The sequence below is a fragment of the Vipera ursinii genome (assembly GCF_947247035.1).
Source record: "Vipera ursinii genome assembly, chromosome: 2".
Lineage (NCBI taxonomy): Eukaryota > Metazoa > Chordata > Lepidosauria > Squamata > Viperidae > Vipera > Vipera ursinii.
In genome coordinates this window covers 28,023,082-28,037,936 of record NC_139513.1, presented here as the reverse complement: position 1 = coordinate 28,037,936, position 14,855 = coordinate 28,023,082, and the positions used below count along the sequence as shown (strand labels likewise).

Sequence of the window (14,855 nt, the reverse complement as noted above, 5' to 3'; positions counted from 1 at the left end):
TGTACAGAGAACCCTCGAAGAACTGCGGTCACAGATTTCCATGTGTCTGCGTTAGTTTATTTACACACTCTTGCCCTGCTACTGGCATCAGTTTTTATTGTATGAAAATAAATGTTTCCAATTTTAGAGCAGAATTGAAAAACATGTAAGTAAACAGTCATTTGCATCCATCAGCTGTAGATTCGTTCGGCATAAGGATTCTTAACACTGTTTCAACCCAGTGCGATCTGAAACAAGCTTCAGAAACAGAACACAGAATACTTGCCTCTTTCTCTGTCCCATGACTGGCATTCATTATCTCCCAAGAATTTCAGAATCATTTCAGAGGAAGTTTACATCTCCTGTTTTTATCAATTCAGGGCATTCATTTCAGCAACAAAATAGGTATCCTGCAAGGATATACTAAGTAGTTGTTCACTGGTCAGTTCAGTGTAACGTTTCCACGCTCTAGTCTCCCTCTTCACCAAAGGGAGGCTGATGCAGTTCCCAAGCACAGGTCTGAGACCAATCTGATCAGATCTGACTCAGAGGAGGTAGGTGGAAGGTGGCCAGGGCACTGTGGAACACTTCCCTCACAGCTCTCATCAGCTGCAGCCGGGCAAACATCTGGCTGAATAAATGGGGACGTGGTTCCTGTTGGAGGCAGAAGTACTGTAATGATCAACAAATACAGCTTTCTTTTTGCGTGAAGTTGAGGGTGGGAAGAAAAAGGGATGAAATCCTTTCTTGTTCTCTCTTTCCTTTCTTTCTGCGGCTGTGCTTGGAAAAGACACACTTCACCATCCAGAAATGAGACGGATTCACACAATACACAGCCATCATTGGGGGGATTTCATTTTTAGTAACCAGTAAGAAGACACTTTTGTGCTATGGGACTTTCCAACGTTATGAGACCTTTGGCCAACAGGAAGGGAAAATGCTATTGGAGTATAAAAATTGGTATTGCTGTCATCGCATCAAAGAAAAGGATTCCCACACGTTAACAATTCGCTTGTAAAAATGGTAAAGGCAGTTGAAATCTTACTATTTAAGAAAAGCTTCTAGTTTTCACATAATGTTGTGGGGACAATGTCAAGAACAAATCTAAGCCTTTTGTCCTCAAAATTCTATCAGCTTCATTAGAATGTTTGTAAAATATATTGTTGTTTTTCTTGAGTATATTACATTTTTAGTAAATCTAGCCCACAGCCTGGGTATTGTTGGGTGGTTTCCCATCTAAATTATGAACCAGCCTGTGGCGGTTTGGATTTTTTTTCAAGATCAATGCTGTCACCAACTGCCACACTTGGTACTAGAGGGCTCTTTCTCGTAGCCATGTTAATATTTATTCCTTCAATCCTTGAATCAGCAAAAAAAAAATGCAGTCATGATTTGCTGTGCCCTGATAACTGAGCTTTGATTGCCTCCAAATAGTAGTAAAAACACATGGCCATACAATATCCCTTTTGACAGAAGTAAAATGCTTAATACACTAATTAGGAACAAACTCAGCAATAAATCTCTATTGGTCAGCATTTCCCCTCCTCTATTTTTTAACATAAAGGTTTACCATTCTTTTGAAAAGCCACTCTACACCTGTTGAACAACAGGTCTAGCAGTCAAAAGACTGGGATACCACTGTATATAAGGAGCTCACTGTATATACGAAGCCCACCAGAATATTGCTTTGCAAAGAGCGGATGACCCATTACACGGGCAAATCCTTCCAACTGTCTAGTTTTTTTTCCCAGCAGTGGACCTAAAATCTCAATGAAGGACAACATCAGGAGAGGATGTGTCCATAGTCCATAGATACTGAGGAGATGACATCACCCAGATTGTGCATGAAGTGTCATAGACCATTTGTATGCCAAGACATGTATTGGGAAAAAATTCTAAACTCAACTTTAAAACTGGAAGAGCTAAGGATGAACTCAGCCTTCCTCCATCGTGGGTTGGGAATGAGATAAAAGGAGTTGTATCTTATAAACAGTTTGTAGGAGTCTTCAAGCTATAGTTAACAGGACTTACAAGCCAGGTTAAATTATTCATAGTGCTTTAAGTCTCTTATTGACTTACAGTAAACCCATCATTTTTTTTCTATTTACTATAATGAGAGGCATTATATGGTGCCTTTTGGACTTACATTCTGAATGTTATATATCTTCATAACCTTTCTAGAGCACTTACCCCTAGAATGTGCACTCGGTTGTAGTAGGAACTGAAATCCATGCTTAGCTGAATCAGGAACTTACACATCTATAACAAAAGCAAGACAATTACATTTCTCTTAGTGCAAATACCTTGGGAGAATGAAGGTTGCTGCCATTTGGTGTCTAAGAGTTGATTAAACATTTCTCCAAAACTGCTATCTGAGGTCTGCTTTAACTGGATATTACAGAGACTAAATCAGATGCAATCTAATGCCTACCGTAGGAATTTAATAACTATCCCAATCAAAGCAGCTTCTCAAGTGAAAAATTATCTCCCTTGTCTGGAGTCTGAACTTCAGCAGCAATTCGTGTTTGAGGTTTGGCATAAGATGCTATAATCGTTCCCCAACACATTGAAAAAATCAAACAAGATGAAGGAAGAGAAAGGAACCATAACATTTTGCCATGCAATGTCTCAGCTTACCGCCTCCGTGCTAACTGTTATTCTTATCCCACCACTGGGGAGCAGGAACTGCATTATCTGCGTCAAGACCTCCTGGAAAGGCAGGATACTATTGAATAACAAGAGCCATTCCCCCTAGGAAAAACGTAGAGCAGAGGATTGGGTTTGTCCAACAGAATTCATTCCAAATGCTATTTCCAAATTGCATCTAGCAAGTAGAAGCATCAACCTGGCTTCATTGGGGTCATCAGTGAATAGGATGGGGAGAGTGGAAACCATGATTCCCTCCCAAAATATTTATATATATTCTTCCCACTCCCATGTACGAATAAAGTACTGGATCACCAATCTTTCTCTCAACACTCAGCTTAAGCTCGAGAATGGAGGAAAAGAGTGGCGGTACTGCATATATGCTATAGGGAAGGAAGGAAGGAAGGAAGGAAGGAAGGAAGGAAGGAAGGAAGGAAGGAAGGAAGGAAGGAAGGAAGGTCTGTTTCAAATTGCAAACTAGGAGGGAAATGATCTTTTTGCGTTTAAACTTTTATCATAATATACAAATGAGGGAAATGATCAACCAAGGAGACTTCACTTCAGCAGCCAATGTCTGTGCAATAGATGTTCCCTCTTACTGTGATATACATAACAAACCAGACTGATCATGGAAGGCAAATTACTGGGACCTAGTTTTTATTTGGGGAATTAGGTAAAACAACCTTCTATCCTGAAAATGAAGTTTTTCATTTCCAACACATTGTATTCTTCAAATGAATCTAGAGAAGTCTCCAGGTTTGGGTCTTTGCAATTCTTTGCTCACCTCTTCCCTGAGAGAGGAGTAGTTCAGTTCAGAAGACTGGGGAAAGACTGGATACAGACCTGAATTGGATGGCAGATATTAGTCACCACAGTAAACAAGAAATGTAGTAAGATTAGTCAGAGTTGAAAACAAAATTAGTTAATGCACTGTAGTGGCAGAGTGGAAGACTGGTGAGGACCTGGTGGTAGGATCCACTGTTTCCTTCCGTATCTATAAGTACTCTAACAAGTCATTGCAATTTGTGGGCAACTTAGCAAGCTTTCTATTACAAATTCCTCCACTTGCACACTTAAAAATTTCTTACAAGCACTGTAGATTGCCTGTCTGTATTGCAAACCACTCTATGTTTATACTGCTGTACGTAAACAATTAAGATAAAGAGGCGATGGGTTCTAACACCTGCAGAAAGGAGGAAAGTAATGGTATGTTAGAAATATTATCACCAGTATAAACATCTTTGACAGAGGCTGAATCATCTGGTTCCCAACTTATTAGCAAGATCTCTTGATAGTCATCCCCAGGAGTTGTCCTCTAGTCTAGAGCAGGGCTTTTCAATCTTTTCACCCATTGTACCACTTTTAGGATATGGCAACATCCGAGTACCACCAGTCGCCTAGCAAGGTGTCAAAAACTTGATGAACCCCCCCCAAAAAGGGAAAAAGTGATGAAGTACAGTTAGTCCTTGACTTACAACAGTTCACTTACTGACTGTTCGAAGTTACAATGGCACTGAAAAAAATGAATCAGTTGCCAAGCATCTGAATGTAAATCACAAGACCCTGGAGATGCTGCAACATTCCAGCTGATCGGCGCTTCTTCTGGGCTCAGCAGAAGCGCCAGGATCTGTGCCGAGCTCCAGCTGAAGCCTGGCGCTGATCCTGGCGCTTCCGCTGAACCCTGACAGCCCCGAAGAAGCACAGATCCAGGAGCTTCCACTGAGCCCTGACAGCCCTGCAGCTCCAGCCGTCTCTCATGGTGCTGCCACCAGTTCAGCTCATTCCCCTTCCCCGTCACCACTTTTCTAGGATGGTCGCATACTGTTCTGTACCAGCCTACTACTGGCCCTGCAGAAAAGGCAGGGACAACCCTTTACAAGAAGGCAAGAGGCTGGATCTAAGCCTGCCAAATTTATGGACACAAAAGGAAACAGAGCAAAACAAAACACGAACCATGAAACAGGAGCTATTCAAACGGTTGCCTTCAGCAAACCAGCCCTCCCACACATTCCCCTTTTAAACAGTTCAAGGCATGGCTTCTCTCTGCCTCCTTCCGAGGTGCCCCATTGCCTTCCTCTGTTTACTCCTGCTTGACTGCCTCCTGCGTCGGGTGTCCTTGAACAGGGCCAGCTGTGGGTCATCTTCATCCACGCTGTCAGGCTCACACAGCTGGGTCTGCGTAGTAACCAGATGAGAGGGGCCTGGCTGAGGGCTCTGTGGAGCCTCAAGGCTATCCTCAGCAAGCTCTCCAACACCCCCCTCCTCCTCCTCTGAATCGTCCGACCCAACTGCCGAACCCACAGGCTGACCCTGAATCACAACACATACCACCTGCCAGGTGCCAATGTACCCACAGGTGGTACCCGTACCACTAGTTGAAAAGCCCAGGTCTAGAGATCCTGTTATATTTAAAACATCCCTGGCAGTGAGTCACCTGTTTAAATTATAATCGAGACACTGATCAAATATGCCAACTAAGCCATATCCAGGTGTTATTTTTTATCCTCCTTACCTCGTAAGAAAAGGACAAAAAGTCCCCACACCCTTTAAACCTCAGTGAAATCCCAAAGACTCAGGAAAAAAACTCACAACAGGTGGTTCAAGAGAGTTCATCCACTGCCATTTCTCGGTGGTCAGCAAGCTTGAAGGAACAGTGACTAGTATACACATATCCCTTGAGTTTTCACTGTAATTGAGTTTGGAATTATGGTGGTCGTTAAGTAGATCACTATGCAACCATGACTGATTTTATGATCTTTTTGGCAGCAGTCATTAAGCGAATGCAGCATTCATCGAATCCATTATATCCAATGATTTTTATTATTTTTTTTGCTAGAAACTAGAAACAAATGGTGGAAACCGGCAAAAAGCATAAAAAATTATGGTTACGTGACTGCAGGATGCTGCAAACGGTTGCCAAGTGCCCAAAATGCAATCACGTGACCATGTAGAGGGTGCAGCCATTAGAACTGAAATTATCAGTTCTTTTGAGGGGTCTTTGTTAACAAGAAACACTATCTTTTTTTCTTCAATTTTCTCAATATTTATTCAATAACTTTCTTTTTGGTATTTTATTCTGTTTGGAGCCCAATCTTAGAAACACATAGAGTAGAACATCTAATGCAAAACTCTTTCGAAATAATGCAAACACGGCCAATTCAGCCAGGCCGAAACGTGGATGAACCCAGCATCCCAAGCCGACAAGACCTTCACCTTTTTCTACTGATCTCTGGTATGTTTCGAAGAGCGTGGCAAGTCGAGCACAATTATACATCACAAAAGCTCCGCCTTTGGTCCCCTTCGTAGAGATGTTGCTTTCTTCTACGTCCAAGAAAACCTGAGGGGACAAAAATAATTTCTTCTTGGCAGTGAGATCTCACTGCCAGTGAGATCCTGAATCCTGCCCCCGTAATCTTGCCCATCGATTACCCTAAAACAAGGTCCCACTGTGAGAAATGAATTAAAAGAAAATACTGTAGCCATGGTTCACGGTTGATGAAGATTAAGTTCTCATCAGACTGAAGAAGCCTCCTGGATAAGCCTCTTGGATAAGCAGCAAAAAGTTTCAAATCAACCAGAATAAAAATCCAGTTGTCATGATTCAACTTCCAGACACGGTTCTCAGTATTTTCTGTTTTAGGCCCAGACTGCCAGAGAAGATCCCACCAAGGAGAAGATCCCACCAAGGATCCTATCAAGGAAGACTTGAAGTTTCAGTGTCTTACCCTCAATCCTACCGTACCTACAGTATGCAAACTACTAGTTGGGCTCTGCTGCATTAAGGCACCATTCAGTCTATATAAAAAACTGTTTTTATTCAGCCTTTTCCCTTCTGGTGACTCCAACTATGTTGGAACTGAAGCTCCCAGGATGCCTAGTCTGGTTGGGGAAGGCCAATGACACATCCAGCAGCCTGAAGTAATTGCTAAAATTGCTCTTTGCCAAGAAGTGACATTGTATTGATTCACTTGCTGGTTTTCCCCCCAAATTCATCAACTTGTGACAGCAATCTCTGTTCAATGTCCCATATACCACTGCCTTCCCCCTTGTGGATCCTTTAGATGTTATGAATGTTATTTCCCATGATCCCATATATAGCATGAGAACAAAAATGTTTCTATCCAGAAAACTTTAAGATAGGAAAAGCTAATAGGGTAGATATCATTCCTTTTCCTCTTAATTCATGTTCAGTTTCATCTGGAATACAGGAATATAAACAAATTCTGTATTCAACATAATTACGCAAATTTAGGTAAGTTTATGACCACGTTGTGTTTATAATCCAGCATGCTTATTCTAAATACGAATGTGTGTGTTTTCCAAAATTATTCTACCTTTCTATAGCACAGAAATCTTATTATTTCTACTCAAGAGGCTGACCCTCATTGCTTACCTGATTCTGATGAACTATACTCAGCATCTCAAATCGGATAGCAGCTGATGTCAGTACGCTGATTACTTTGGTCCATGAGGCATCTGCAAAAAAGGGCAGAAAAAAGAGAAAATTCATCACAAATGAAACAAAAACCCTTCTATGGAACTTAACCCTCAATAATTTGTTTTATTAATTAATCAGATTTATAGACTACAATCTCACCAAAGTCAATTGAGGATCTAGAAGGGGAAGCCTTTGATTTCTTTCTGAAGTTGAATGTAAAAACTAAAAAATTCAACAAGACTCATAAGAAAGTATTTCAAGCAGTTGGGAGAAACTGAAAGTATGACTGGCAAGGTCTAGGTTCAAGACAATATACAGCCATGGAAGAGTTAACAGAACTGAAATGTCGGATGTGATAGATAGAACAGAACAATCACAATTTAGAAGAAGAACCCTGACAGGTCCCTCCTCACCACGGAGCAACAAGGCAAATGAGTAGGAAAATTTGTCTTTGTAATGCTTAAGCCAGGGGAACTTGGCAACTTTAAGACTTGTGGACTTCAACTCCCAGAATTCCTCAGCCAGCAAAGGTTGAGGACCCCTGGCTTAAGCAGTTAATGAATAGGTTAACAGAATCTCTCTATATAATGTGTTCTTTTGAGCCTTTCATTGCTGCATAAAAGTTCATATCAAGAACAGAAGCACACTGGATAAATTTGGGCCAAAAACATTCTCTTAGCACACAGCAATTCCTCACACAACTGCTATGAGGATAATATATTGGTGTCAATTCTGTCCTGGAGAAAAGCTGAGACATAAATCTAACAAATGAAATAAGTAATAAATTTTTCCCCTTGCAATATTTGCGAATATTTGTAGCTACAGATATTTTCCCTTGTTCTAACTAAAACAAGTTACCATCCAGCAAGAAGATACATTACCATTATTCTCATGGGTGACACAATTTCCAAAAAGGAGCACAATAAAATGAGAGGGAAATGATGATTATATATAGCAGGATGAACAATTACCTTTAGAGAGATCTCCGTATTTCAGCACTGAAGCTTTATACATCTGGGAGTGTCGTAGTCTACAAGTTAGAAACAACAAGATCTCTGCCTACAATATCACTGCTGCTATTTTCCAAACAGTAAATTTATTATGAAGTATCCTTCTATTTCCTGAAATGTTAACTCTTCTTCTTCTTCTTCTACAATAGTTAAAAAACAGGGCTTAAGAATTCTTCCGGGAAGAATTTCCCTTCCTTCAAGTATTCATTTCATTGTGGCCCAGCTCTTCCTTTATTTTATATTCTACTGTAACAACCTATAGTTGCTAAGACACATGGAAATAGAAAAAAAAGTACAACCACAGTAATGTAATGGACCCCAGCCCTGGACCAGCTCATTTCACCTACTTATCCTAAATGGGGTGGGTGGGACTGTTGGCCCATCTTCTGCTAACTATTAGGCCCAACTATCTTGTCTGACGGTGTTTTCCAGATCAGGGCTCTCTAAACTGGCTCTGATACAGCTCTGACGCAGCTCAAAACTGATGCTGCCATTCACCTTGTCTAAGTTCTGTGATCCAAGAGGAGTCTTCCCAAGATGTCCCCACCAATGCCTCTTTAAGATATTTTCTCAGACCAGGCACATGCTTCTCTTTTACCAAAATACTGAAATATTTATGTCAAGGGGAAAGAGTATTTTTCTTTTATATCTATTGTCTCTTTTAATTATTGGCTGCCAAAGTTGATGTGATGGAAAACCGTCACTTCCCCAGGAAGAAGTCTTTACACACTGCTTACAATTTAACTCCCGGCCATTTTGGGTTGGCTCTGCCAAAAGTCTCAGTGTGAATTCTACCCACCCACAGGACTATCCTGCTAGCTCAAGACTACTAGACCTGTCTTTCCATTTCTAGGGGCCTTCTCGGGGACTCTTAACGTGTACAAGAATGTTACAGATTTACACAAATCAGGCAAGGTCAACCGACAGTAAAACGGGGATTGCTCTGCCTGGTGAGCTGCTGTGACACGCCTTACTTTCTGGAGCATCCAAGTAAAAGTGTTACCAGCAGCTTGTTCAGGAAGGAAAAGAGGTCCTTCTTAAAGGAAAAGAGACGTAAGTGGAATTAAGGGATACTTCTGCTGAAATCATGAGCGAGAATGGGAACTTACTGGTAGTACTGAAAAGCATTCATGCAAGAATCAGTGCAGGTAATTTTCACAGGCCCACAGACGAGGTGTTTCTAAGAGATAAAAAACACCAACCACTGGTCACAAGCAATCTCCTGACAAAATTTACTTTCCATCATTAAATTGCTTTTCACTTTTTATGAAAAGATGTTGGCATGTAACAGAGGAATAGGTGTTTTGGGGGTAGATAAGATACCTGGACCGCTTAGCAAAAGTCACAGAGCAGGGTTGCTGGAATGGGCTGAGCATGATTCACGGGACAGGGTAGCTTTAGTAATGTGTGTCATCTTTTTTTAAGTCAATCCAATCGAGTGGGGAAAGTCTGGCTGTACTGTATACAGTATATCCTTCCCCAAAGTAAGTTTGGGACAGTGGCTAAGGCAACAGGCCAGCAACAGGGAGTCTGAGAGTTCTAGTTCTACTTTAGGCACAATGCCAGTTGACGACTGGGCCAGCCACTCTCTTTCAGCCATTGGAAGAAGAAGGCAAAGGCAAAGCACTTATGAAAGTTTTGCCAAGATAACTGCAGTAGCTTGTACAGGAAGTTAACAGGAGTCAATATTGATTTGAAAGCACCAAAAATAAATAGTAATAATAATAATAAAAACCCTTCCCAGAAGACGCACCATTCCATACCTGGTGAGTTGTGAAAGATTGTGGCTGTGTTACTAATCTCCACAACAGATCCACCTTCTGCTGCTGAAAAGCCTCCTCGCTGTTCACAATATGCACAATACTGCAGCAAACCCCTGGCACAGCCTCCTGGAGAAGAACAGCAGTTCCCAAGAGAGACATAGACAGGTAAGACTGCTATTCCCACCCACCATGAGCCAAACCTTTGTCAATCTACTCACCGTGCATTGCTGGGCCACACGCTGGAGCTCAGCCACATGGTACAGCTTCTCTTCCGTTACTGAAACCCGAAAGGAGATTACCAAGAGGACACTCGGGCTGAAATCACTATGTACATGTATCCTGGAGGTCTCGCTTCATGGACTCTTTACCCCGAGTCATATGGAGTTGAAATGCTCTCTAGCTCTAACTGTAACCCTTTCCCTTATATAACATCCATCTGGACAATAAACAGTAGAGCAGGACCGGATTTAGCTCACAATAAGAAAGTAAAAAACTAGGGCTTTCTCAGCCACCACGTTCCAATTATGGAACTCAGACCCCAAAGAGAGGTAACTTTACAGTTTAAAATCTTCCCAATCATTCAGCATTTGAAAAATAGTAAATACTGCAGGAACAGACTGTCTTTCAGGTTGCCAGTCCACCCACCCATTTTTTTTAATAAATATTGTTTTACTTGCTTTGTTTATTGTTCCTGAGCATTACTATTTTCTTGTGATGGTTTAACACTGTATATATTGCTGTTTTGTAAGCTTTCTGGAAGGAATTGCAGTATGCAACTAAAATCAAATCCTGCAGGTCGTCATCTCAGCCTGAATGTCCCATCCATACAATTGAAGGGTTCACAGTAACCTAATTTGCAGGATTATTGCATAAGGATGGATATAATAATGCTATTTCTCTATATTCATCATGGAGAAAATCTATCTCTATGGTTGCTAGGAGTCAAAAAACAACTTGATGGCATATAATCAATCAGTTCATATATTATCTGAAAGATATAAATGTAATATTGGAAAATCAACAAGAAAATTTATATTTAAAAAAATATTACCTGAAGGAATATCAGCCACTTACCAAGAAAGACATCCAAGTTGGGGTCGTAGCCTTCTAGTCCCTCTTGCTTCTCCAGGAACTCTTTCAAGTGCAGTTTACATACAATTTCATCCTGGTCTGTCTGGATAATTGTGGTATACGGACACTGGCAAAGGGTTTCCTTCAAGGCCAGAATGTCTTCAGGAACTGGAGAGGCTTCTGACCCAGAAGGCCAATCAACTTGTATCTGATGCAAGAACTGATGGATTTCCTCATGGATAAAAGCTGGAACCAGCTCCACGTGTATTCTGTTTGTGCAAAACAAACAAAGGAATTCTACAGCAAACAAACTCACAATCATTGAGTTCATGCTACCGCTAATATAAACGGCAGAAAATCCTCTGAAAAATGATACTATGCTCTGCATTAATGTATAGAATAATAGAGAGATTCAAGGGCCATGAGCCAATGGAAGTGCACCTAATTTGCACCTCATAAATCTCTTGACAAGCCAAAATGAAAGGACTTTTGAGGAGTAGGAAAGCCATACGTGTTTTTAGAGCCTGAGCTGTAAAGTGACTGACAAAAAAGGCTCATTCCATTCACTAACCCTTGAGCTTGAAGCAGGCCTGCCAAGTGGTCAGTGACCAAGATGGCCCTCAGATGACCCAGACTGAGTGACTTCAGCTCTTTCTGCCCATGCAGAGGCACACAGTTGAGGATGATGCAGGGTCCCTGGGATGTCAAAGGAAGCTTTGTATATGCAGGAAGAGCTGTCAGAACCTGCTCAAAGACCGTTGGTCTATCCAATTGCACAGTCAATCCAGCTGGAACAGTTTGACAGCTGTGAATGGGAGGCATTCCTGGGCACTTCAGTGAAAGTATACTCTCAACAATGTCTTTGGGAACCTATTACAATATAAAACACAAAAGACAAGCAGATTTGACTTCCTTCTGGTGCTTGTTGTTCAAGATCAGAAACAAAGCATGTCAGACCTTAGAAATGAAGATATTGTCACTTTAAAGCTCCAGAATAAGCCACAACAATGGCATTGTAGATGAGGGCTACTAGTTTCTCTTACGAAACCAGAAGAAAATAAATTAATTCTATTTCCATTATACAAACCATAACATATGTTGTTAAGAAATACATTTGAATTTTGGATTTCCAGTGGATGGAAGAATTAAGTGTAAGTGTAAAAAAAGTGGGGATGATGACTGAGGCAAAGATTGAAGAATCAGTGAGTAGACAGATTCTTCCAACCTCTCTGAATAAAGAGGAGATGGGGAGATTACCCACATGTATTCCAGATGGCTGGTCCTCATGAAGAGACCACAGGACAGCAGTCTCGTGACAGGTTTGAGTGCCAGGAGACAAAGGATCAAGCCATCACAACTACAGCAGAGCTTTTAAAAAGGATATTGGGTTAGCTAATTTCAATTTTTATTACCCAATGTTCTAATATTTCTGCATCAGGCAAAGTTTGTTTTATATTTATCATTCCTTCATTAACATCTGTTGGACATAGTCTATCCATAGAAGTAGACAACATTGCTGACATTTCTTACATTATAGCTACAATTTCTGGTCCCATTCTTTAAAAAAAAACCTGGAATATTTGTGCAATTTTGAAAATCCCTGTGATCAAAAACCAAAGGAAACTCTCCCCCCCCCGCCTTTTCCTCTTCTGCCTGAAGTTTTTAGTTCCCTCTAGGGCCCAATTTCTGAAATTATAAAATCTCAAATCTCTGTTATGACAATATAGATAAATCAATTTGGTTCCCATGAAAAGCTATTGATTTGTTTCCAAAATCTCCAAACTGGTAACACTGTCAATATTCCAGATTTGCTTGTACTCATTTATAGCTGTCATCTAGAATAATTGTTTTTCTACTATTCAAAACTCACAGGGAATCAATGCCTTGACCACTTGCTTTCTGAGGTATCACATATACCAAATATATCTATCATTTGTTTCCGTACCCTATAAAGACTTGACCTGCTCTCTCTCCCCCCCCCTAAATAAATGCTTTTTGCTGGGCTTGAATGATTTGGTGATTCGTATTTTCAGGTGGGCAAAGACACCTCTTTGCAAAAACCTCTCAAACCCAGGGTTCAGTTTTATTTTATTTTAATGTATTTTACTCCCATTTATATCCCGCCCTTCTCCAAAGACTCAGGGCGGCTTACAATCTAAGCACAAATGAAATGTGCTTAGCAATAGCCTTCATTCTATGTATATGCCTGCTTATTAGGGCTTTCGCCCCCCCCCAAGTGGCATTATTACAAAGTCAGCTTTATTATTACAATTATTACAAAGTCCTCATTTTACCTACCTCGGAAGGATGGAAGGCTGAGTCAACCTTGAGCCTGGTGGGATGCGAACCTGCACTAATTGCAGGCAGCTGGTGTTACTTAAGGAGACATTAGCCCCACTGCTCCATGCCAAACTCAAGAGTGCCTACGTTTTGAGGCAACAACAAGCTACTACGTTTGCAAAAAGACAGCGCTAATTTATTTCTGTCTTCCTCGGGGATGATTTTTCAACTCCCAATCTAGCCTACAACCCCGAGGGTTTCCTGATGGCCTCCCATCCATGCATTAGGTCGCATTGTTTCGCCTTTGGACGACCCGGCATGGTCGGGCAGGTGCAACTACGTAACTCATTCGCACGTCGACTAATAAACGTTCCAGCTTTTTTTTTTTTCTCCTACTGCAGGGGGTAGGCAACCTCGGCTCTTTTATGACTCGTGGACTTCAACTCCCAGAATTCCTGAGCCAGCCAAGCTGGCTCAGGAATTCTGGGAGTTGAAGTCCACGAGTCATAAAAGAGCCGAGGTTGCCTACCCCTGTCCTACTGGGTTAGCCAGCCGGCCCGCCCGCCCCTCTCTCTTCAATGCCCCGCCCATTTTAGCCACGCCCCCCACCTGTCCGTTGGCGAAGATGGCCCTCAGAGCGGCCCTGGGGGCCAGGAAGTCCCGGCTCCGTAAATTTCGGGCGCTGCTCTCTTTGAACCAAACGGAGGCACGAGCTCCATCTCCGGCCTTTCCTCTCAGAACGGCGTTGAATGCCTCCAAGGTCTCTGACACGCGCAGCCGGCCGTCGGCTGTCTCCATAGCAACAGAGGGGAAGGAAAAAAAAAAAACAACCACTCTACGGTCCAACAGTCTTCGCGAGGGCAGGAACTGAGGGGGTTTCCCTTGCACGAGCTTGACGGAAGTGACGTTGGGAAAGAAAAGTGGGGGGGGGAAATCTGTATAGAACGGGGTGTTTTGCCACTCTCATTCGTGTACTTCGAAAGTGGGTTTGGAGTTACTCCGTTTACTTCTGCATATGTAATTTTTAAATAGACTAACAATACGCAATTTCGTACTGTTTTTCTTTCTCCTTGGAAGATACTAAGTCGTGCTGCTTCTTAGGCTAATGCAGAGGTAGGCAACCTCGGCTCTTTTATGACTCCTGGACTTCAACTCCCAGAATGCCTGAGCCAGCCTTGCTGGCTCAGGAATTCTGGGAGTTGAAGTCCAGGAGTCATAAAAGAGCCGAGGTTGCCTACCCCTGGGCTAATGCAACGTTTCTCAACTTTGGCGGCTTTCAGATGTGTGGCTAGGGAATTCTGGGAGTTGAAGTCCAAACAGCTGAGAGCAGCCAAGTTTGAGTCACAATGTAGGACTAACGTATATCTGAAACCTGTATATTATACGGTATGAGACCGGAAAATACAGGTCAGGCGTTTATGGGCTTTGCTGCATTATTAACTTTTTAGTCTTGAAAACTTTGTGCCACAGTTAAGTGCTCGCTTTTGAGATATCCCACGGCATTGTAAGTTTGCAGGGACTAATACTCTGATCTGAATATATAATCAGATTTCAGTCAAGAAAAGCCATTTCACTGCTATTCATTTCAGCATGCTAATAAGTCATATACAGGTAGTCCTCGACTTATGACCACAATTGAGCCCAAAATTTCTGTTGCTAAGTGAGACA

At 41.8% G+C, this 14,855-nt stretch overlaps 1 protein-coding gene across 1 annotated transcript; it reads right to left on the bottom strand.

The window, feature by feature from the left end:
• Nucleotides 1–79: 79 nt before the first annotated feature.
• Nucleotides 80–14,035, bottom strand: DALRD3 (DALR anticodon binding domain containing 3). Its single transcript, XM_083356994.1, has 13 exons — nucleotides 13,797–14,035; nucleotides 11,479–11,777; nucleotides 10,911–11,176; nucleotides 10,055–10,113; nucleotides 9,837–9,962; nucleotides 9,183–9,253; nucleotides 8,035–8,093; nucleotides 7,019–7,101; nucleotides 5,839–5,962; nucleotides 3,410–3,468; nucleotides 2,617–2,730; nucleotides 2,170–2,238; nucleotides 80–633 (listed from the first exon to the last, which is right to left on the bottom strand). Exons 1-13 carry the CDS (start codon nucleotides 13,983–13,985, stop codon nucleotides 514–516), a joined length of 1,638 nt encoding a protein of 545 aa, XP_083213120.1. The 5' UTR covers nucleotides 13,986–14,035; the 3' UTR covers nucleotides 80–513.
• Nucleotides 14,036–14,855: the final 820 nt, after the last annotated feature.

What these genes read in the sequence shown, in the direction of transcription:
- DALRD3 (XM_083356994.1), bottom strand. Translation starts at nt 13,985, where the DNA reads ATGGAGACAGCCGACGGCCGGCTGCGCGTGTCAGAGACCTTGGAGGCA. An exon ending in ATACGGAGATCTCTCTAAAG is followed by an intron (nt 7,102 to 8,034) that starts GTAATTGTTCAT and finishes CCTTTTTTGCAG; the next exon opens with ATGCCTCATGGACCAAAGTA. An exon ending in CCAGAGATCAGTAGAAAAAG is followed by an intron (nt 3,469 to 5,838) that starts GTGAAGGTCTTG and finishes CATCCAATTCAG; the next exon opens with GTCTGTATCCAGTCTTTCCC.